The 23,816-nt window shown below is 33.2% G+C and overlaps 2 protein-coding genes across 4 annotated transcripts; both read right to left on the reverse strand.

Annotated features, from left to right (window-relative positions):
• Window positions 1–357: 357 nt before the first annotated feature.
• LOC139500023 (N-methyl-L-tryptophan oxidase-like) lies at window positions 358–8,943 on the reverse strand. 2 transcript variants are annotated; one of them, XM_071288714.1, is made up of 6 exons: window positions 8,634–8,943; window positions 7,820–7,964; window positions 6,142–6,631; window positions 3,517–3,635; window positions 2,349–2,495; window positions 358–914 (listed from the first exon to the last, which is right to left on the reverse strand). In XM_071288714.1, the coding sequence occupies exons 1-6, from the start codon at window positions 8,748–8,750 to the stop codon at window positions 673–675; spliced, it is 1,260 nt and encodes a 419-aa protein (XP_071144815.1). In that variant the 5' UTR covers window positions 8,751–8,943; the 3' UTR covers window positions 358–672. The 2 variants fall into 2 exon arrangements, with proteins under 2 accessions (XP_071144815.1, XP_071144816.1); XM_071288715.1 differs by lacking the exon at window positions 7,820–7,964 and having other exon boundaries at window positions 8,634–8,781.
• Window positions 8,944–11,068: 2,125 nt separating this feature from the next.
• Window positions 11,069–22,730, reverse strand: LOC139500025 (peroxisomal sarcosine oxidase-like). 2 transcript variants are annotated; one of them, XM_071288716.1, is made up of 6 exons: window positions 22,510–22,729; window positions 19,730–19,874; window positions 18,302–18,791; window positions 16,694–16,812; window positions 11,820–11,966; window positions 11,069–11,368 (listed from the first exon to the last, which is right to left on the reverse strand). In XM_071288716.1, exons 1-6 carry the CDS (start codon window positions 22,618–22,620, stop codon window positions 11,124–11,126), a joined length of 1,257 nt encoding a protein of 418 aa, XP_071144817.1. In that variant the 5' UTR covers window positions 22,621–22,729; the 3' UTR covers window positions 11,069–11,123. The 2 variants fall into 2 exon arrangements, with proteins under 2 accessions (XP_071144817.1, XP_071144818.1); XM_071288717.1 differs by lacking the exon at window positions 11,820–11,966 and having other exon boundaries at window positions 22,510–22,730.
• Between the last annotated feature and the right edge of the window lie 1,086 nt (window positions 22,731–23,816).

Consider the following 23,816-nt stretch of genomic DNA (forward strand, 5'->3'; position numbering starts at 1 on the left):
CCATGATAATAAGATGACTATACTATGGAAGTAAAAAGAAAAATCACAAACACATTGAACTTAGACATGTCCGAGGAAAATTCAAAACGGAAAGTCCCGAATCAAATTGCAAAATCAAATTATAAAACACATCAAACGAATGGACAACAACTGTCATATTCCTGACTTGGTACTGGCATTTTTAAATGTAGAAAATGGTAGATTTAACTTGGTTTTAAAGCTAGCTGAACCTCTCACTTGTATGAAAGTAGCATCAATTTCCATCACATTGACAACGATACGTGAACAAAATGTCACTAATAGGGGTACAAAAACAACACGGACCCCACTAAAAATTAAAAAGTAATGGATACATAATAATATAGTAATATATATTTCAGAATTTAGATTAGCCACAAGAAATAACTAGTTCTTTTTAATGTGTGTTCAATAAAATATAGTGAAATAAAAAAAATAGAAAAATAGAAAAATGTTGCAGTAGATCGTGTCGTAAACATTGCTGAAATCATAGATTAATGAGTAGTAGGGAAAAAATAACGAATGTATAATTCCAAGTAAAATTTAAAATGGAAAGTTCAAACACATCACACTAACATAAAACAACTGCCATATTCCTGAATTTGTTGGGTCATTCAAAGAAATAAGCTAGGTACCATTTGCAGATATAAACTGTCAGTTTGACCTTTTTTCTTTCATTTTGAAACGAAAATCTGTCTTTTCTAAGGATGAATCCCATTTATTTTTCATCATCATCACAGCAGCTATCCTTCCTATCTCGTCACTTGATTTTGCTGCGTACGCATTCCCACCTACAGCGACACCTAGCTGTGGATGTATTGTATCTAAGTATGGTCGTTTAGTTGGGGTTGTTGTTATAACACAGCTATCACCATGGCAGGAAATCGGTTTAACGCCTACAATAAAAACACAAAAGAAGAACATTTTATAAAACAAATAATGCAGATATAATTCTAGCTCCATATTTAACATATGACCATTCATAATAGAGGGACGAAAGATACCAGAGACATTCAAACTCATAGATCGAAAATGAACTGACGTCATGGCTTAAAAAGAAACAGACTATCAAACAAATAATAGTACCTTAGACACAAAATAGATAAATTAATACTAAGCAACACGAACCCCACCAAAAACTTGGGTGATATTAGGTGCTCTAGAAGAGTTAACAGATGTACATACTTACCTTTAAGGTACTGATCTGATACTCGCAATCGTATATAATAATAGTCTTTTATTCAAAATCAGTACAGTTGATAGATTTTACATCTAAAATATTATATTACAAGAAAGGGAAGAAACCATCGTGCTGCTTAATACAAACCCTAAGTCTAATTCGGTAGTGACATTCAAGAAAAGGGGACAGGATTGTAGTTTGGACATTTTGAACATATCCGCTTCCAACAGTGAAACGGATATTCCATACCACTTAACCAAGCCGTGATGGCGTCTATACTTACGAAGTGTTGATTGAAACTTCCCCACTTGAAACTCTTGCGTCTATACTTACGAAGTGTTGATTGAAACTTCCCCACTTGAAACTCTTAACAACTTCATGTGAGCAACAACCCTCTATCAAGGAAATCATGACGATAGGAAATACAAATCCTAGAATAACGTATGAACTAGGAGATACATACTCCGTATGCAGGCGCTGCTGGAATGTTGCTATATAGAAATGAAAAACTCACAATTGGGAAGCTGAAATCATCTTTTATGTCGTAAAATCGTAACGGTTTGCTTCCCTCCGACCCTCAGTATCAATTTCGAGACGTAAGTCAAAATATGAGGCATAATTAACTGTATCTGTTGTATCCTTTATGTCAAGTTCGATGGAATAGTTGCGTCCAATAAAATTACCAACTTTTTTAATTATTAAGTGAGAGAACATCATCTATATAGCGGAAAGAAAAGTAAAACGATACTGTTAATTTCTTTTTTCGTGTTTAAGTTGTTTGCAACATTTGTAATGTTTGGGTTTTATTTCGTCGTTTTGAAAATCATTTGATTAGTTGGAACAACCTTATGCTTTCGATTCATTATTTTGCAAGATGGCGACATGAAATCTAAAGAGTTAAATCTTCCTGTTGTGTAATTGAGCAAAACTAACTACCCGTCTAAATAGTTGAAACCCAGTGTCCGTACTTTCATGTGTTAAATGATACAACTCTAATATCCGAAATGAATCAAATCGCTAGTATACTAACCGACAATTACAATTCCTAATCACATAATAACACAATATCGTGTTAAATTTACGAAACCTGTCATAGCCAAATCAATCCGATTCAGTAAACTTCTTTTATTTTTTACAATAGAAACCTTACCTCGAACGACAGTTTTGAAAAGATCAACTGTATCATTGACGAGTTTTTTGTCTCCACCACTACAATACCATTCCTTTACTTCACCACTGTTGGTAAAACGTTTAGTTGTTGCATGCTGTAGATGTCCCAGCTTTATGTAGTACTTCTCTAAAATGAGAATGAAAACCTATAACGGTCTGAACCCAAAAAATACCACCCATAGCATAGGATGTTTAATAAATAACAACACTATTGTTAGACGCATCAAACTAACTATGTAACGGTTTTACTGTTTGAATAAAAATTAAATTCCACACATTTAACATAGATCACGGATAGATGAGCTAACCTTCTAATTGAAAGTTTCAGCAAATCGTTTGCATGCACTCGACCCCACTAGGTCAGAACAACTGATGATGGACACTTTCAGTCGGAATCCCTGATACCATCCAAATGGTATTTGGTCTACAATGTCTAGTTCTTCAAACGATATAACTCAAGTAAAGCTTAGGTTGCAACTCCTTTTGGTTTTTAAGTCTTTCAACTGTTACATTTTAGCTATCATTTTTGTCTTAATCGTTTTTTCTCAAATGTATCCCAAAACATGTGATATGGGTTCTGCTCATTGTTGCAGGTTTAACTGTGTAATAGAATTGTAAACGTCTGTGTCATTTATTCTCTTGTGGAGAGTCGTCGTTTTGGAAAATCACATCTTTTTCTTACTTTCACATTTATGCAGGAAAGTTATACCATACGTCTTAAAAATCAATACTAAAGGACCATTTAGGGAACATAAACATGGGCGACATTATGAGATTTTCAAAACAACAGGGAAATGCGGTACTGTAAATTCAGAGATCATGGAGTGCTTTTGTTAATACGATTTTAGAAGCATGAACATCAATGTGAGATTATTCATAGGGATTTCAAGATTCTGCATACAGATATCAGAATTGGATTTCTTATTCTTTCAATATAGTACTGTATATGAATTTTTAAAACAATATAAAGGTATTTTTACACTCAAACATCAAGTATATTGAACATTTTTGTAAAAAGAAGACAAATTTATAATGCACTTAGTTATCGCAAAAATATTGAATAATTCTTTTAAATTGAGTTTTTTAAACCTGTACATCAAAAATAAATACAATAGATAAAAATATGCAATTCTTATTTATATATTTACCATCTGGATATTTAATAGGCGGCAACATATACCAGCTGTAGTCACCTTCTTTTGAGCGCGGGTAATCCTTCTTCCAATTATCGGCTCCTTTTCCGAAATATATCACAGCGGGATATTTTCTAAAAACAGGCAAAAACATTAACATAACTCATTTTTGCAAGGTAAATGATACAATATATTTTTTAAATCATTTCTTTTTAAAATAAGAATATGTTTTACTTTCTAGCAGTTGCATACTAAAGTTTCATACTAAATTTGCCTCTTTCATTTGATAACCTGCTTAAGTGACTATCGAAGTTTTACGTGTTAATACTAATAGATTATAAATTTTACTTTTGCAAACATAAGAGAGACTATAACATAACTAACGTGACAGTACCCAAATTGCACCTATTTTGACAGTTTTTTCATCTACGTTTTTTTATGATGAAAACAAAAATGTCCATTCTGTGTTTATTTTGTAGCCCTATCCTTCTTTATTATAAAGGTACACCAATTTGATTTTTATTCCATATGGAATCATAGAAAAATTGGTCTAAACTGATCGCCATCATCAATGATTCTGAAATGAGGAGTACCCAAATTGCTTCCATGCTTAAATTCACATAGTCAAAAGTCTAATAACAGAGCTTTTGTTTAATTTTTTTAAAATATTTTGAACAATTGGATATTAGTCCATGCTTACTCTTCATTATTTTTTAAATGGATACTTGTAACATATTGTATTTGCTCATTTTAAAAAGATGACGTTTTGATGACGTCGCATGGCGACGTTTCAATACATTTTGCTTTTTCAGTAAATACTTCATCTGTTGATAGATACTGTGAACGTTTTGTGCATATCTAAATAGTTTTACCTATATTGAAAGATGTGCTTAGTATCAAATCATAAAAAAAAATAAAAATTGTTTAGTCTCTAGAAAATCTTGTAAGATTTTCGCTGCTAGTTTTGCTAAATAGGTGCAATTTGGGTACTCGGTGCAATTTGGGTACTGTTACGTTATACATAATGACATGATCCTCCGTATTACAAAATATACCAATATCAGTAACACATTAATGGCTTAAACAAATCAATTTGAGTGCTGGAATGATTATCATAAATATATGGAAAATATATTGTAAATCATTGTTCCGAAATGACGTTGGCATTTGTACCTACTTAATGTTTTTAACAAAAAATATCTTCCAACATGTAATTGGATATGTAGACTGGAAATGTTTATCATAGTTACTAGGGAGAAAAAAAGTAAAATCACAACAAGCTGAACTCCGTGGAATATTCAATATTAAAGTCCCTAATCCATTGACAAAATCAAATGACAAAACACATCAAACGAATTGACAACACCTGTCATATTCCTGACGTGGTACAGCCATTTTCAAATGTAGAAAAATGTGGATTAAACCTGGTTTTATAGCGCTAAACCTCTAACTTATGTGACAGTCGCATCAAATCCGTTATATTTACAACGATGCTTGAACAAAACAGACATAATAAATAAAAGTCAAAATATGGGTCATCACTGTGTTAAAATCTCAAAACAAACAATCATTTACAAAAAATCACAAAAGCATCTATCAAATAAAAAAACACATATTCATTGCTTCGCCTGTCTGATGTCAGAAAATGTAAACGTCACATAGAAAGAAAGTTTGTCGTTCAATGTTTATTCAAAACAATTATAATTCACAACGGGAATGGTGGTATACAGGGTTAAAAAATCAAAAATTATTTTAGAATTAATTTCAGAAATAGACCAAGACTTAAAACTGTCTAGAAGTTTTTTTAGAATTTTTAAGAATCCACATATTACGGTAAATACCATTACGCGAGTAAATAATTTTATCGTTTTCGTTCAAAGTAATTTCCAATTAATAATAGAACAATAATATTATGACATATCATAGAACAATAACATAATGACATATCATAGAACAATAACATAATGACATATCATAGAACAATAACATAATGACATATCATAAAACAATAACATACCGACGGGATCTTGTAAAGTACAGAGTCACGTTATCAGAACCAAAGAAACAAAATAGCAAAAATGAAAGATAATAAAAACACATTGACGTCAAATGGATATCACAGATAACAAGCCAAACAGTAAAAGTAATATTAATAATAGAACAGAGACAAAGGAAAGAACCATAAAACACGTTGTAAAGATGATAAACAACGTCAGTACGCAGAATCTATACATCAAGACTATCATGTATTACTTGAAACGGAATATTTATCAACAAGGTTTTGGTACCTTCTGATGAACTATTTTAGAAAAGGGACGAGACGTTCTTTGACATTCCCCTGGCTCATCAACTTTCTGCTCAGACACTGGTGACGTTTTACAAAGTCTGAGTAGAAGCTGCAAGCTCTTGAATATCGAAAAAGTTGAGAAATGTATATCACATATGCAGGTGAAGTTGGTATATTGCTACTAAGGTGGGAAAATTTTTAATTTTAAAATCAAATTCTCCTCGTTTGTCATAGATTCTGGTACTGAGATGAGTGTGTATGTCAAAGATGATACTGAGATGACTGTGTATGTCAATGGTACTGAGATGAATGTGTACAAAAATGTATGTTAAAGATGAGAAACACAATCTAACCTCATATTCGTGAAATCATCAGTTGTTACTTCAATCATAGCAGTGGTAAGGGGACACAATCCTACTTCCAGTTCTAGATCTACAGGAAGTAGATTTCTGAAAGCTGTAAATGCGCCAGTTGCTAGAAGTACTTTCCTGCATACGACTTGTTTGCCTAATTCTGTTATTACAATCATTTTATTATTGGCATCTTCTTCCATCTGAGTAACTTTTTCAACAATTTCATTGATGTATGTACAACCCTTGGATTTAGCTAGCTTTATTTGAGCACTGACCAAATTTCTTGCACTGATATGTCCGGCCTTTACTTCATATAAACCATGATCTACGTCAGAGAAATTTAAAAGTGGAAACTTCGTTTTGAGTGTCTCGTTTGACAGAATCTCGCTTTCCAGTTGTTGTTCCTCTGATACCCTTTCATTGTCAATCATATATTTTGTATCCGTTCCTCCGGCTACCAATGACCCAACTTCATCATAAAAATCAATCCCTAAATCAAAAATAAGATTACAACGTAAGTCACTAAAAACGTAATAAAAGATCAAGTTACAGTAAAGGGATGAAAGATACCAAAGGGACAGTCAAACTCGTAAATGTAAAACATACTGACAATGCCATGGCTAAAAAACAAAGACAAACAAAAAACAGCACACATGACGCAACATAGAAAACCAAAGAATAAACAACACGAACCCCACCAAAAACTAGGGGTGATCTCAGGTGCTCCGGAAAGGTAAGCAGATCCTGCTCCACATGTGGCACCCGTCTTGTTGCTTATGTGATAACAAATCCGGTAAATAGTCTAATACGGTAGGTCACATTCATGAAAGGGAAGGGGATTGTAGTTACGACGTAATGGATCATTCCACAGACTTCTATAAGATTTTGATTACAATTACTTTTATGTATTAACAAATCTGTGACGATATTGGTTGTAAAAAATTCGAAAAAACACTTTTTATGGATTTACATTTTTGACTTATGCCTACCCCAACTGAAGTATACAAATATTTCACAATGCTAAAGCGGAAATATATTGTTTTCACAACACACCAATTTGTAACAATCATCTATACTAGTTTAAGAGAACACTCAGGTACTTTTAAAATAGTTTACATACAGTTTTAAATATAGATTTTATGTGAATTCTATTCAATTATTGAACCATTCTCAGGATGTTTGATCAGTTATATTGATCCTTCTTTTTTTTTTTTACATATTTTCTTGTACATGTCCTATGTTTATTGGTATATAGTTTTATTTTATTTTGATATATTATCTCGTACTTTGGTCCTTCATAGAAAGTGTTCCAATTGGCAATCATACCAGATTTAAGTATTTGTTTATTGGTGACATTTGATTATACAAAGACAAAGACATATACAATGCAATAGACACAGATATGGCAATGCAGTATCAATTTCGTATTAAACAATGATTAGCAAAGCGAATAGTTACTACTAACGTGTCAATGTATTGATTGAATACAGAACGAATCATAAGAGAACGAGTGTACCTTCTAAATCAATAGATCTGGTACCAATATCGCTGTATCTTATCATAGCAGTAAAAACATTCTTCGTGCCGATACATATTATTATTTATTGAGCTATGCCAAAAAATATTGATACTGTATAAATTACGGAAGCATTTTTAGCTCATTTCGAATTTTCATTACCTGAATCACTTTCTATTTGTCTGTACCTTGACATAGAGATACGTGCCAACTGTGTCCAGATAGGGTCATGAGCTAAACATCTCGCGATTCTTCCCTCATCGTAATGGCATCCAAATATATCTCTCTTACAATTAACATCCCTTTCCTAAGACAATCAATTTTATGTTATTTGTTAGCTTGTAACCGTTACTGTTTTCCTTTTAAAGTAAGCTTCTCTTTTATCTCAATTATTTCCATTAAATTGAAAGATACTCGATTTTATTCAACTATTCTTGTTTCAAAATATCTGTGATATGTTGCATTTATTCTCGTGATTGCCTGGTCCTTTCTTGACTTGATTTATGTAAATAAAATAACCTAATATTTTTGAATGCCGTATAATGACCATTAATTGCATGCTTATATCTACATCATCTAAACTCTTGTTGATATTTGTCTAATTGGCCATCATACCTCATTTTCATATCGTTACAAGAATATTATTTTTTGTTTGTTTCAGACATGAATAGATGAACTCAAGAGTTGAAAGCGAACTCGGCTGACCCACCTGGTCTGAATCACATCAATCGTCGAATCGCACTTATGCTATAAGCCTGGAATCTTTGATAACTATTATGTTGTATTAAATGTATATTATTTTGGTAAGAGTTTCAGATGTCAACTGCTCTTCAGTAGAGTTGAAGTCTCTGATGACACATTCCCTATTTCCATTGTCAATTTTATTATAACATTTTTAATAGGTTTTACATTGCACCTTAACGTGCCAGAATATGCATTGTCTTTAAAAAATCCATATCTACAGTCTTTATGATACCTTTGGTTCTTCTGGTCCAACTAAACAAACACGACCCCATTCTGATGCATATTTTGCTACTGCAGACCCTATCATTCCAGCTCCAACTATACACAAATCATACACATCGTCCTCCATTTTGATTTATATGATTAACAGTTGGTAAACAACTAATTATACATAATATCAAATTACGTAACTATAACACTTTAAAATTTTATTGTTATTTGACCTTGAAATGAGTAAAGTGGATTCTAATTTAAGACTCAGTGTAAAGTTATTTTTAGACATTTTAAAAAACAACATTATTTTTCAATTTATTAATTCGAATGCAATGATATTATTGAGACCTTTGCATTGGTCGTAGTATTGATCAGTGATTTAGTGGTCATTATTTAGATTACTGCCACTATATAAATAATGGTCTCTAATCAAGAAAATATGCTTATGTGTCAAGTATATTAAAATGTGTGTACATAATTATTGACGATTATACAGGTACGATACACATAAATGAATGTATTCAGTCTAGCTGTGCATATGATACTGCCATACAATTCTACAATTTTAGCTTTAGTTATTTGTATGTCATGCAATAATCATTCATTGTGTCAGTATTGATATTCTTTGTAATTTTCTAGGTTCCAGCTAGTACGTTCTTGAATATTGCTCACTATTGTAATACGAGTTAAATAAATAAACTCATCATACATGTCATAGATACAAGGATTAAAAATTTGTATTTACTCCAGACGCGCGTTTTATCTACAAAAGACTCACTAGTAACGCTCGAATCATAGAAAAGTTGAAGAGGCCAAATACGATTCTGAAGTTTAAGAGTATTGAGGACCACAACTTCGTAAACGTTTTCCCAATACAGCTCAGTTAAAGCGATGAGATCTTGATATACATTTCATCATAGGAATCTTTTCTATATGTTCTATATGTTCTGGTTTAGTCTTTTTGTATCCGTAGGTTTTATAAACATTGTTATAAACTCATTTTGGTAAAAAATAATCGACACAAATTTCGCAATACATGTTGGTATTGAATGATTATGAAGTGTGTTACCTGCTTTCAGTATTGAATATTCATATGTTTTGTAGTCATTTTGAATTATTTTTGATGGTAAATGAAACACCTATCAACATCTTTATTGTGTTGGATTAACTCAAAAACAAACACATAAATTAAGATGTGCACTCACAATCGTTTGAACATGTTTCTCAAATGAACAATGTATTTATGAATCTAGTTATGATGAGGTAAAAGTCCTAGGAAGAATTATGAAAAAACTAAATTTGAAGTCTGAATAACTGAAAAGCCTTCAATTATTATAGGGGTTTGGACGGTCCTGTTGAAGGTAAGTTAGGAAAATCACACAAATTTTATAGAGTGAAATTTTGGTATTCTTTTGTCGTTTACTCTATGAAATTCAAAGATCTAAAACTGTATCAGGACAAAAACTTTAAACTGGAGAAGGAGTATTGATTAAAAGATATTCTAATGTAATAAATGATGTTCAAACTTTAGCTTATATATTGAGTATTCATTTTTTTAGCCATAGCGTTGTCAGTTTATTTTCTACTCACGCGTTATATTGTCCATCTGGCATCTTTCGGCTCTCTTGGTATCGCTACAAAATGAGTGGCAAAATCTTCAACTCATTCAACGGTACCAAACAAATGTGTGTCAGTTAGTACATCCATTAACATAAGATGTATATGAGCCTTCCACAATCTTGGCTCGTAAGAAAAAACAAATGCTCATGCCAAAATAAGCTACGTTTAATTAAGAAATCCAAGATAGTTGTGGGACACTTTATTCAAACATTTTATCATAAACAATGTTATTCAAGTACAAATAGAGAACCGCTCTGGTCGATTTATATTTAAAACGCCTGTCATGAGGTAGTTAACACGGCACACAGCTTGTACAGACTATTTATATACTAGCTAATGTAGAAAATACAACGGTATTATGTAGGTTTTTTTCCGTATTTTATATAATATATAATCATACTAGCTTTTTTACATTTCAAAACATGGTTGAGGTTTTTTCAATCACTTTAAAGTGTTCGTGTATTGTGTAAAATCCTAACATGTCACATAACCAATGACGGGTAAACGGTTCGCTAATCTATACGTTCTGATATAGTTTACATGTTTGGTGAAACTACGGTTTGTCAGAGAGTTAAAATACTTGAATTTTATAGTATAATACCATAATAAAATAATAGTTTTTTTCCGTATCACTGGCGTTGTTATTTTTATAAGATATAAAAACAAACATAAAGACTTTGCAGTGAACATCCACGAATTTCTTTCTGCATAAAAATCAATATTTGGAAATAGTTTAATCAAAACTCTATACCAATTATTTGTGATCCAATAAAGTAATAGAAAAGAATATAGATATCTAATTTCATATTATCAATTAATTCTGTTTATATATACTTTTTCACAAATTGAATCTCTTTAATTTACAAATTTGCACACATCTGTATGTTGTCTACAACTTTGAATCCACATCTTTAAATCTAGCCTGAAATACTGTCCTCGGAATAGTTGAATCCCATTCATTTTTCAATACCATTGCCGCTGCGATTCGTCCTATCTCATCACTGGACTTGGCACCGTACCCATTGCCACCTATTGCAACACCAAGTTGGGAATGTAACATATCAATGTAGGGTCTTTCAGTTGGTGTCTCTGTTATAACGCAACAATCTCCATGATATGAAACCCTGTTGACACCTAAAATAAGTATGTTCAAATAGTTATTTCACCGGATGCTTAAAAAGAGACGAACAATACCAAAAGGACATTTAAACAGCGCTTATGTATGCATATGGAAGGCATGGAATAAATATCTCCCAGTTGATGTGATATTCTCTGACTTGTATGTCTTATCATATTTTCATTGATAGAGGGTTTCAGCTCATTATTTCAGAATAAAATAGATATAGATGTTGCATATAAGTCAACATTTGACCGTTGTTCAAACAAGGACATAACACTTAATAGTCTTTTGTAGTCGAAATATGCGAATAAGACTTGAATCTTAAGTGATTGAAATTTTGCAATACTATTAATTCATACATTTACAACCCCCCTTGGTTATTTTGTAGACGGAACGCAGATCTGTCGTACAAAATGTCAATCCTTATATATAAGATGAGTTTATTTGGTATTGATCAATCCTTACCTTTGACAATATTGCCAATCAAATCAGCAGTAGCGTCAACAATGTGTTTATCCCCAGTACTACAAAACCATGTCTTCATATCTTTGCTGGTGGTAAAATGTGTAGGAAAAGCATTATGAAAATGCCCCAGCTTAATATAATTTTTACCTAAAATATACCAACCATAACATTTGTAATCATGTCCGTGTGTTACCGAAACATTTGAAAACTTACATTATAAAGTTCCTATCAACATTTGGCGAATCAGGAATCATCAACAACATCAGAACATTTTAGCATCGGTACAGAAGACACTACTGTCCTATGGTATATTTTTGTATTCTTTTTTTATTTTTTTTCCTAATATTTTTTTCTTTATTCCCTTTTGTGCTACTTTGTTACATATTTGTTTGTTTTGTAGTGATTGAGGTTGTAACTCAACGCTGACTGCTTTATCCCTTTTTAGCTCACATGGCCCAAAGGGCTAAGTGAGCTTTTCCCATCACTTTGCGTCCGTCGTCCGTTGTAGTCGTCCGGCGTCCGTTGTCGTCGTCCGGCGTCCGTCGTCGTTAACTTTTACAAAAATCTTCTCCCCTGAAACTACTGGGCCAAATTTAACCAAACTTGGCCACAATCATCATTTGGTATCTAGTTTAAAAAATGTGTCCAGTGACCCAGCCAACCAACCAAGATGGCCGCCATGGCTCAAAATAGAACATTGGGGGTAAAAAGCAGTTTATGGCTTATAACTCAAAAACCAAAGCATTTAGAGCAAATTTGATATGGTAAAATTGTTTATCAGGTCAAGCTCTAACTGTCCTGAAATTTTCAGATGAATCGGACAACTCGTTGTTGGGTTGCTGCCCCTAAATTGGTAATTTTAAGGAAATTTTACTGTTTTTGGTTATTATCTCGAATATTATTATAGATAAAGATAAACTGTAAAGGGCAATAATGTTCAGCAAAGCAAGATTTACAAATAAGTCTCATGACCGAATTGGTCAGTTGACCCCTTTAGGAGCTATTGCCCTTTTTAGTCTATTTTTAACCATTTTTCGTAAATCTTAGTAATCGGTTACAAAAATCTTCTCCTCTGAAACTACTTAGCCAAATTAATCAAAACTTGGCCACAATCATTTTTGGTGTATATAGTTTAAAAAATGTGTCCGGTGACCCGGCCAACCAACCAAGATGGCCGCCATGGCTAAAAATAGAACATAAGGGTAAAAACCAGTTTATGGCTTATAACTCAAAAACAAAAGCATTTAGAGCAAATCTAACAAGATAAAATTGTTTATCAGGTCAAGATCTATCTGCCCTGAAATTTTCAGATGAATCAGACAACCCTTTGTTGGGTTGCTGCCCCTGAATTGGTAATTTTAAGGAAATTTGGCTGTTTTTGGTTATTACCTTGAATATTATTATAGATAGAGGTAAACTGTAGACAACAATACTATTTAGCAAAGTAAGATTTACAAATAAGTCTATATGACCGCAATGGTCAATTGACCCCTTAAGGAGTTATTGTCCTTTATAGTCAATTTTAACAATTTTTCATAAAATTTGTAAAATTTTACTAACATTTTCCACTCAAACTACTGGGCCAAGTTCATTATAGATAGATATAATTGTAAGCAGCAAAAATGTTCAGTAAAGTAAGATGTACAGACACATCACCATCACCAAAAAACAATTTGTCATGAATCCATCTGCTTCCTTTGTTTAATATTCACATAGACCAAGGTGAGCGACACAGGCTCTTTATAGCCTCTAGTTTTGTAATGCTTGCCTGTTGTCTTTTTGTTTTCTTCACACATCATTGGTCAATGTGGTTAATTTGATGCGTCTGTCATGCGGGTGGTAGGTTTGGCTTGCTATAGGACCAGGTTCAATCAACCCTTTTTACATAAGAAAATGCTTGTACAAATTCAGGAATATGACAGTTGTTATCCATTCGTTTGAGGTGTTTGTTTCAGCTTTTGATTTTGCCAGATTAGGGCCGTTTTTAATTTTTGTCGGAGTTCAGCATTGTTTTTATTTTACTTTCTTCTAACATCTGACAATTAAAGTAGAATGAAACACAAAAACAATACAATAAACAAACTAGAGGCTCTAAAGAGCCTGTGTCGCTCACCTTGATCTATGTGCATATTAAACAAAGGACACAAATGGATTCATGACAAAATTGTATTTTGGTGATGATGTGTTTGAAGTTCTTACTTTACTGAACGTTCTTGCTTCTTACAATTATATCTATAATGAACGTTGCCCATTAGTAACAGAGAAAAATATTTGGTAAAAATTAATGAAAATTGTTAAAAATTGACTATAAAGGGCAATAACTCCTTAAGGGGTCAATTGACCATTTAGGTCATGTTGACTTATTTGTAAATCTTACTTTGCTGAACATTATTGCTGTTTACAGTTTATCTCTATCTATAATAATATTCAAGATAATAGCCAAAAACAGCCAAAATTTCTTTAAAAATTACCAATTGGAGGGCAGCAACCTAACAACCGGTTGTCCAATTCATTTGAATATTTCAGGGCAGATATATATTGACTTGATTAACAATTTAACTCCTTGTCAGATCTACTCTAAATGATTTGGTTTCAGAGTTATAAGCCAAAAACTACATTTTACCCCTGTTCTATTTTTTAGCCGTGGTGGCCATCTTGGTTAGATGGCCAGGTCATCGGACATATTTTTCAAACAAGGTACTTGAAAGATGATTGTGGCCAAGTTTGAATTAATTTGGCCCAGTATATATATATATATACGTAGTTTCAGAGGAGAAGATTTTTGTAAAAGATGACTAAGATTTACGAAAAATGGTTAAAAATTTACTATAAAGGGCAATAACTCCTAAAGGGGTCAACTGACCATTTTGGTCATGTTGACTTATTTGTAAATTTTACTTTGATGAACATTATTGCTGTTTACAGTTTATCTCTATCTATAATAATATTCAAGATAATAACCAAAAACAGCAAAATTTCCTCAAAATTACCAATTCAGGGGCAGCAACCCAACAACGGGTTGACCGATTCATCTGCAAATTTCAGGGCTGATAGATCTTGACCTGATAAACATTTTTACCCCTGTCAGATTTCCTCTAAATGTTTTGGTTTTTGAGTTATAAGCCAAAAACTGCATTTTACCCCAATGTTCTTTTTTTAGCCGTGGCGGCCATCTTGGTTGGTTTACCGGGTAACGCCACACATTTTTTAAACTAAATACCCCAAAGATGATTGTGGCCAACTTTGGATTAATTTGGCCCATTAGTTTCAGAGGAGAAGATTTTTGTAAAAGATTACTTAGATTTATGAAAAATGGTTAAAAATTGACTATAAAGGGCAATAACTCCTAAAGGGGTCAACTGACCATTTCGGTCATGTTGATGACTTATTTGTAAATCTTACTTTGCCGAACATTATTGCTGTTTACAGTTTATCTCTATCTATAATAATATTCAAGATAATAACCAAAAACAGCAAAATTTCCTCAAAATTACCAATTCAGGGGCAGCAACCCAACAACGGGTTGACCGATTCATCTGCAAATTTCAGGGCTGATAGATCTTGACCTGATAAACATTTTTACCCCTGTCAGATTTCCTCTAAATGTTTTGGTTTTTGAGTTATAAGCCAAAAACTGCATTTTACCCCAATGTTCTTTTTTTAGCCGTGGCGGCCATCTTGGTTGGTTGACCGGGTAACGCCACACATTTTTTAAACTAGATACCCCAAAGATGATTGTGGCCAACTTTGGATTAATTTGGCCCATTAGTTTCAGAGGAGAAGATTTTTGTAAAAGATTACTTAGATTTATGAAAAATTGTTAAAAATTGACTATAAAGGGCAATAACTCCTAAAGGGGTCAACTGACCATTTCGGTCATGTTGATGACTTATTTGTAAATCTAACTTTGCCGAACATTATTGCTGTTTACAGTTTATCTCTATCTATAATAATATTCAAGATAATAACCAAAAACAGCAAAATTTCCTCAAAATTACCAATTCAGGGGCAGCAACCCAACAACGGGTTGACCGATTCATCTGAAAATTTCAGGGCAGATAGATCTTGACCTGATAAACATTTTACCCCTGTGAGATTTCCTCTAAATGCTTTGGTTTTTGAGTTATAAGCCAAAAACTGCATTTTACTCCTATGTTCGGCCATCTTGGTTGGTTGACCGGGTCACGCCACACATTTTTTAAACTAGATACCCCAATGATGATTGTGGCCAAGTTTGGTTCAATTTGGCCTAGTAGTTTCAGAGGAGAAGATTTTTGTAAAAGTTAACGACGACGGACGACGACGGACGACGACGGACGCCGGACGCCAAGTGATGAGAAAAGCTTAATTGGCCCTTTGGGCCAGGTGAGCTAAAAATGGTCCAAACAGTTTGTCTTGATACGGATTGTCTTAAATAAAGGCTGCAGTAGTTTACCGACATCATAAATCATCAATCAATTCGGAAGACAAATCAAGATATAACAATACAAAAAACTGGGAAACCGCATGCACTCCAAAAGGAGGAAAGGCGGGTGCTTTGGCGGGTTAAGTTTTTCCTCTGAAATGCAAGTTTATTTAAATCCAATTCTTGAAACTTGTATTATCTTTTCAAACGCAAAAACTTTATTTGAACAAAAATATTAACTTCAAATACCGGTACTGGTTTTCCCGTTTGAATGGTTTTACACTAGTAATTTTGGGGCCCTTTATAGCTTGTTGTTCGGTGTGAGCCAAGGCTCCGTGTTGAAGGCCGTACATTGACATATAACGGTTTACTTTTTTTAAATTGTTATTTGGATGTAGAGCTGTCTCATTTGCACTCACATCACATCTTCCTGTACCTATATATCTTTACACAAATAATGTGATATTACCGTCCTGGTATTTTACTGGAGGTAACATATACCAGCATATTACCCCAGTTTGATCACGTGGAAACGCCTTCGTCCAATCGTCAGTACCTTTTCCAAAATAAACCATACCAGGCATGTCTCTGGAATTAAAACAAAAGGATTTCCACTGAACCTCTTTTCTCTATTTGCAAAAACAAAATTACAAATTTAAAGTCATTTGTCAGTATGTGAGTTAGTTTAAACATATTTATTTATAGTGGATTGGGAAACAAGTTTTGCAACTTATATTAATCCCTTTTCACTTTGCGGGTGCGATTGCTGCCTTGTAGCGGAATTAGCCTACTCTTTTTCGAAATCTACAAGGGTGTCTTTAACGTGCAAGAGATATGGCTCTCTCTTCACACGGGTCAGCCATTTATCGTCCCCTTCCGACGGACTATCATCGTTTCCTCAAGACCAAACTCGCAGATGGTGTCAAGGGAGAGCCGAAAATTGAGTTCCTGAAATTTTCATCCCAAACGGGAATCGAACCAGGAACCTTCATAATTGTATGTTTCCCAGTGAGGCTTCTCTAAAAGGGTTCGATTCAAAATTCATTGAGTGGCAAATTGCAAATAAATTTTAATTATAACAAAAACAAATTTAACGATTTTTTACAAAAAATCGAAACTTTGGATCTGGACAATACTGAATACCATTCATAATTAAATATATATTGGTTTCGGATACCTTATCAAAGTGTTTGCTTTTGAAATGATATATAGTTTAGTACATGATATGAAAAAGAAGATGTGGTATGATTGCAAATGAGACAACTCTACACAAGAGACCAAATGGCACAGAACTTGACCGCTATAGGCCTAGGTCATCGTACAGCCTAATTTATGTACAAAAAAGAACAAACACAAATATGCAACACATAAACAAACGGCAATCAATGAATTACAGGCTCTGACTTGGGCCAGGCACATACATACGGAATGTGGCGGGGTTAAACATGTTAGTAGGATCCCAACTCTCCGCCTAACGTGGGACAGTGGTATAACAATACAATATAAGAACGAACTATAAAATTCAGTTAAAAAGGATTAACTCATCAGATGGACACAAATAAAAATACATCTGACAAAAACACAGAGAGGACGTGGCCATGTACCTGTATACCCCAACGACAAAAAAACACTCAACACTGATCTGAGAGTACTCGCAGTTACTGGCAGCTAGTTCAAAGCCAATTACAACTAAAATATAAACCATGCATCATTTGAAAAAATATCAATCAGTTCACATCCAACATCCAATTGATTAAGTGTAGACGTCATAAAAAGTCAGAGAAAAACATGACCTTGTGCAATGCTAAGATACAGGTATCAACAGATTGTTGATCCATGAATGTGTATATATGTCTATAGCAATAATAGTTAGTGTGCTTTTAATTTACTGATAACAAAATCAATATTAACACCAATAAAAACAACATTCAATGATCAAATTACAGAATGATCAAATTACAGTGTTGAATTGGTAATTTTTTATAATAAGTTTATTAAAAGGATCGAAGAGTTTACAAGGATCATTTCTTGGTTGTAATAGAGTTGCTTGGGTAGTTTTTCAATATACTTTACTTACTTTATTTTCTTGAAATCTAAGTCGGAAATCTCCACCTTTGCCACCGTTATCGGGATTAACTTTAGGTCAAGTTCAAGACCACGTGGTAGAAGGTTTCTAAATGGAGTAAATGCTCCAGTAGCCAATAAAACCTTTCGTGCCAGTATATGTTTGGAGTCAGTGGTAATGCGCATATAATATTCGCCATCTTGTACCACTCTAGACACTTCATTAACGACTTCCGGAATAAAAGTACAGCCGTATAGTTTAGCCTGCTGGATCTGTGCCTTTACAACCTTTCGGGGACTGATATAACCAGCATTTGTACCCTCGTATAAACCATAATCCCTGGACGAAACATTTAAATACGGATACTGTTTTTTAAGTTCAGCATATGTCAGTCTACTTATTTTCACATTTTGATCCTTTATCACATTTTCGTTTTGGTTCATATATTCAGAATTATTTTCACCAAGCACTAACGTCCCAACTTCATCATAAAAGGATATACCTATCAAAAAAGTAAAATCACAAAAATACTGAACTCCGAGGAAAATTCAATCGGAAAGTCCCTAATCGAATGGCAAAATCAAATGAAAAAACACATCAAACGAATGGACAACAACTGTCATATTCCTGACTTGGTACAGGCATTTTCAAATGCCGAAAATGGTGGATTGATCCCGGTTTTATAGCGCTAAAGCTCTCACTTGTACGACAGTCGCAGCAAACGAATTTGATTCATAAAAAAAATCTGCTTTTATCTTATCAATATCATTTGATACTTGCATATGTTGTAATATGTTAATTATTTATTATTTTTATTTATTATGTTTATTATCTATTTCTTATTCGTGCTATCCGACTTATTATATATAGTGAACAAAACTTATATATAGTGAACAAAACTTATCAAAGATACCATACTTTTGGTGGTACATTCTAAGATAATTCTGTTGTTGCAAAATTCATTCTACTCTAAATTTTTTTGTAAAGTTACGGTGTTAAAAATATAAATTTCTTTCATTTGATCTCAAGTTTAACTAATGAAGAGGATAAACGAAATGTGCATATGACCAATCTAATTGTCACTAGAGAATAACAATCACTGTCTGTATCAAATGCCGAGAAGACCGTGATTTTTCAATGAATTTAATTGATATTGAACCTTGAAAAAGTTCGAAACAATGATATTGAATGAAGTCATTTCTAAGTTATCATGTCGGTGTGTAGAGTACTGTGTTCTGTAATAAATATTCAAATGACAGACTTGACTCCAGTTCTATTCAGAAATCGTATGAAGCCGATCTTTGTATTTCTAATAGTTTCTTTAAAAAAAAAAAACTATGTTTTCGTATATTAATTTATAGGAACCAAACGATCTTCTTTAATTGTCCATATCAATTTTCATCTATTCTTGACTTACGTTTTTCTATAATTATGTCATACCTGAGTCGGCCTCTAGTTTTCTATACCTAGCAATGGAGTTTTGACATAATGTTGCCCATACAGGATCATGTGCTATGCATCGTGTCATTCGACCTTCATCATAATGAGCTCCATAAATATCTCGAGCATCGTCTAGTGTTCGTGACTGTAAATTAAGTCAAAACAATATATGTGTATTTTTGACATTGTTTTACATATTGTTTTTACATTGTGTCAAAGATCAAATGTATTCGTATCAGTGTCTGTTTACTTGTTTTTGTTTATATTGCTTTTTGATCGAGTGAAGCCATTTCAATTGATATGTTATAGTGTGTTGTTCTATGTTGTATAGTGTTATGCTACTATGTCAGCTTGGGGTGAAGATTTTTTCCTGTTGGTGCATGCCGTTGGTTTTCCTGTTCATGTTATTTTACGATTGTCGTTTTTGAGCCCTTCATAGCTTGCTGCTCGGTGTGAGCCAATGGTCCATATTTAAGGCTGTACTTTGACATAGTAATGGTTTGTGTTTAACAAATGGTGGCTTGGATGAAGAGTTGTCTCATTGGCACTCATACCACTTCTTCTTATTTCTTCATAAATGTAACTCCTGTAATGATGATGCTAAAAATGTAGACAGTCATTTATTTTCTTAGGAGTTTGGGGGGATGGGCATGGGGATTTTGAAAATAAATATGTTGGTCTGGTAAGATTTGAAGATGAATAACTTTGCAGAAGATATGAGAAAAACGAATATTCTGCATCACAAGTTGCAGGAATCAGAGGTGTACACATGTGAAGATAAGTTTCTCGCCGCGGAAAGAAATGGAGCAGTACGTAGCAACATATCTATACTATTAAATGAGAAGACCTCATTTTTGGTGTCGCTTCTCTTCTTTCCACAATAAATTAATCATCATGCCTCTGTGTCCTATGGGTACAGTGCATAATCGTATTTGTCATCCATTCATATGATTATTCAGATTGAGTTATTTTGGGTGAAAAACGAGAAAAAAGACGTCCGGATATGTTTCCGTCATTGGGCGAAATTTTAAGTCAGATTAGACTTCCGGTTTGCGTTTTTCTGTATACTTTGAACATACATTAATACTACGAATACAGTGTATTTTCTGTCTTATATCCGTCATTGGACGAAATTTAAGTCAGATTAGACCTCCGGTTTGCGTTTTTCTTTTTACTTTGAAACAAATACATATACTACGAATAAAGTGTATTTTTTGTCTGATATCATTTTCAAGTTTACTATCCACGGCACGGCAGTCACAGGGTTTATTTAATAGAGAGGGTCTGAATAATATATTAATGACCGCTGTGGATCAATTATTAAACTGAGAATTGACTGTAAAAAGAAAATACACTTTCGGGACGTCTGGAACGGGTGTTTTTAAGATCGAAATTTCAGGATTGACCATTTCGGGATCCGGGATTTCTTTTTTCGAATTTCGGGATGTCGAGATATTTAATTTGTATAATAAATTCATAATCTCGGGATTTCATGTTTTCAAGCCCGGGATATTGGGATCAGGGCCCCTACGCAGTGGCGGATCCAGAAATTTTCATACGCAGGGGCCCGTTGACTGCCTAAGAGGAGCCCGCTCCGGTCATGCTTCAGTGATTCCCTATATAAGCAACCAATTATTTTCCAGAAAAGGGGGGGGGGGCGCCCCCAAATCCGCCTCTGCCCCGACCCCATCTTTAATGAATGTTCATAATATACAGATAAGCGCTAAAATTATTCATGTGTCATTAAAATTAATAGAGAACAAACAAAACAAAAGGATTTTTTTGTGGAAAAAGGAGGAGCCGGGCTAGAAAAACAATTATCCTGTCCCAAATTACCTATGACTTTTGATACCTTTTCTGAAATACTCAAGTCACTAAATGTTTTACATAAAAAAAGAAGATGTGGTATGAATGCCAATGAGACAGCTCTCCACAAGAGACCAAAATGACACCGAAATTAACATTTAAAGGTCACCTAACGGCCTTCAACAATAAGCAAAAGCCGATACTTCATAGTCTGATATAAAAGGCCCCGAAATGACAATTTAAAACAATTCAAATGAGAAAACTAACAGCCTTATTTATGTACAAAAAATGAACGAAAAACAAATATCACTGAACCACTGAATTACAGGCTCCTGACTGGAATGTTCATAATACATGTGCACTAAATGTATGTTCATAATGAAATTAATAGAAAACAAAAAATGTGAATTTTGGGAATAAAGGAGGAGGGTTAAAAAAAACATTTTCCTGTCCCCAAGTACCTATGACTTTTGATACTTTTCCTGAAATTCTCAAGTTATTAAATCTTTTACAAAATTCTTCCTACAACACTTTACATCCTTTCAAATACGCTCTAAATGCCCGCGATTTCGCGGGTGTGTTCTAGTTATAATAAAAGTTCAATTAGGAAAAAAAATCCCTGTCCGGCCATGAATATCAAATGGTCGTCCCCTAATGAAAAGTTAAAGAATAAAGACTGTTATAAAGAATAAAAAATATAAGCAAAAAGCTAATTTAGAATATATCATTATGATTGGTTGTTGTTGCTTTACGTCCAGTGGAAATAGTTAATAAATATTCGACGGGCAAAAAAAAATATTCAATTAAATAAATTTTCAAAAGTTTTATGGACCAAATCAGATATAAAAAGATTTATGTTTTTTCCCTGCGTGATTAGATAATAAATGCATCCACTTAAACCCGTTCAGTCTTTATCACTTCCGAAGTTAAATAATGTGCCTATTTGAAATAAATGAAAAAGACTAAATAATAACCTTTGGTTCTTCTGGTCCTACCAAACAAACACGGCCCCATTGTGATGCATGTCTTGCTGTCGCAGAACCTATTAATCCTGCTCCAACCACAACCAAATCATAAACAGACATTATAAGCAATGGCGTTCAAATGTAAATAAACACGTAAACAAAGATAGGCTGCTCTAATCTAGTTATGTTGTTTTAAAATCCTTGTTATGTAGCGTTGTGTGTATAATTAAATATGAAACTATGGCGCGGAATCAGGGTCATAAATATCGATTTTAGCATATCCTAAAATGATTTCAGTATATATACTAAATTACATTTTAGCATACCCTAAATTTATTCTAAAACGATTTTAGTATGTGCTAAAATCATTTTAGGGTATCCTAAAGTCAATTCAGTATATACTAAAGTGATTTTAGTATATATACTAAAATCAATTTAGGGTATGCTAAAATGTAATTTAGTATATATACTGAAATCTCAGACTGAAAATTCAAAGAAACTGAAAGTTTCTGAAAGAAAATTCAGTTGGCACTTCTAAATTGATAATCACGATACTACTTATGTGTGTCGTTTTATCATGTTTATTGTACGAGTTTTTGTGTAATACGTGTATTTTAAACTTTCGGAATTTTGGGTTCTCGATCTTGGTACATCATTTGACCTTTTTTTCACAAGTTTTATGGCTCGTAAATTCAAATTTTGATAGGTAATGATTGATAATAGAAGAGGACCGTTTTAAAGATAATATATATTACTTAAACATTGACAAATTCTTTTTTATTTTATTAAGATATCTTTATTAAAGTCAAATGAAACGAGTGACTGGTGAAAAATAATGTTTATCCAATTCTTAAACCAATGCATGTAAATATCATAAAATTAGTCTTCTGTGCACGAGTTTTTCATTTCTTACGCAAAAATATCGTATTTATATAATCGTCATTTTTTTTTTCTGTCTGTCTGTCACGATTAAACTCATATGGCAGCTAATTAATTGCTGTGTTTTGAAGCCGTAGTTTACCGATTGTCACCTAATAGATAACAATCAACAAAGAAGCATGGATATTGAGTCAGAGACCGTGTATAACATATACAATTAGATAATAGTTTATTTCAATGACATATCCATGCGCATTATGATCACCGTTTTTTACGAGAATGGTCACGCTTAGGTTACTTGCATACAGAAATATTTCGGCGAATTGCTTCCTGGCAGCAAGTAATTAACAACAGGTAAACTTCTTCTTCACAGTTCATGTGAACAAATTAAAGAATTTTCTTTAAAAAAAAAAGTATATGTACATAAGTTTTATAAT

This window comes from Mytilus edulis, chromosome 13, assembly GCF_963676685.1.
Source record: "Mytilus edulis chromosome 13, xbMytEdul2.2, whole genome shotgun sequence".
NCBI lineage: Eukaryota > Metazoa > Mollusca > Bivalvia > Mytilida > Mytilidae > Mytilus > Mytilus edulis.

Bases quoted from the DNA above. Each gene is read 5' to 3' on its own strand.
- LOC139500023 (XM_071288714.1), bottom strand. From the start codon at position 8,750: ATGGAGGACGATGTGTATGATTTGTGTATAGTTGGAGCTGGAATGATA. The intron at 7,965-8,633 runs GTATCATAAAGA...TGATTGTCTTAG, and splicing joins TTGGACCAGAAGAACCAAAG to GAAAGGGATGTTAATTGTAA. The intron at 3,636-6,141 runs GTTAGATTGTGT...GCCTGTTTTTAG, and splicing joins GATGATTTCACGAATATGAG to AAAATATCCCGCTGTGATAT.
- LOC139500025 (XM_071288716.1), bottom strand. From the start codon at position 22,620: ATGTCTGTTTATGATTTGGTTGTGGTTGGAGCAGGATTAATAGGTTCT. The intron at 11,967-16,693 runs GTAATATCACAT...GGTATATTTTAG, and splicing joins TCCAGTAAAATACCAGGACG to GTAAAAATTATATTAAGCTG. The intron at 11,369-11,819 runs GTAAGGATTGAT...TACTTATTTTAG, and splicing joins GATTGGCAATATTGTCAAAG to GTGTCAACAGGGTTTCATAT.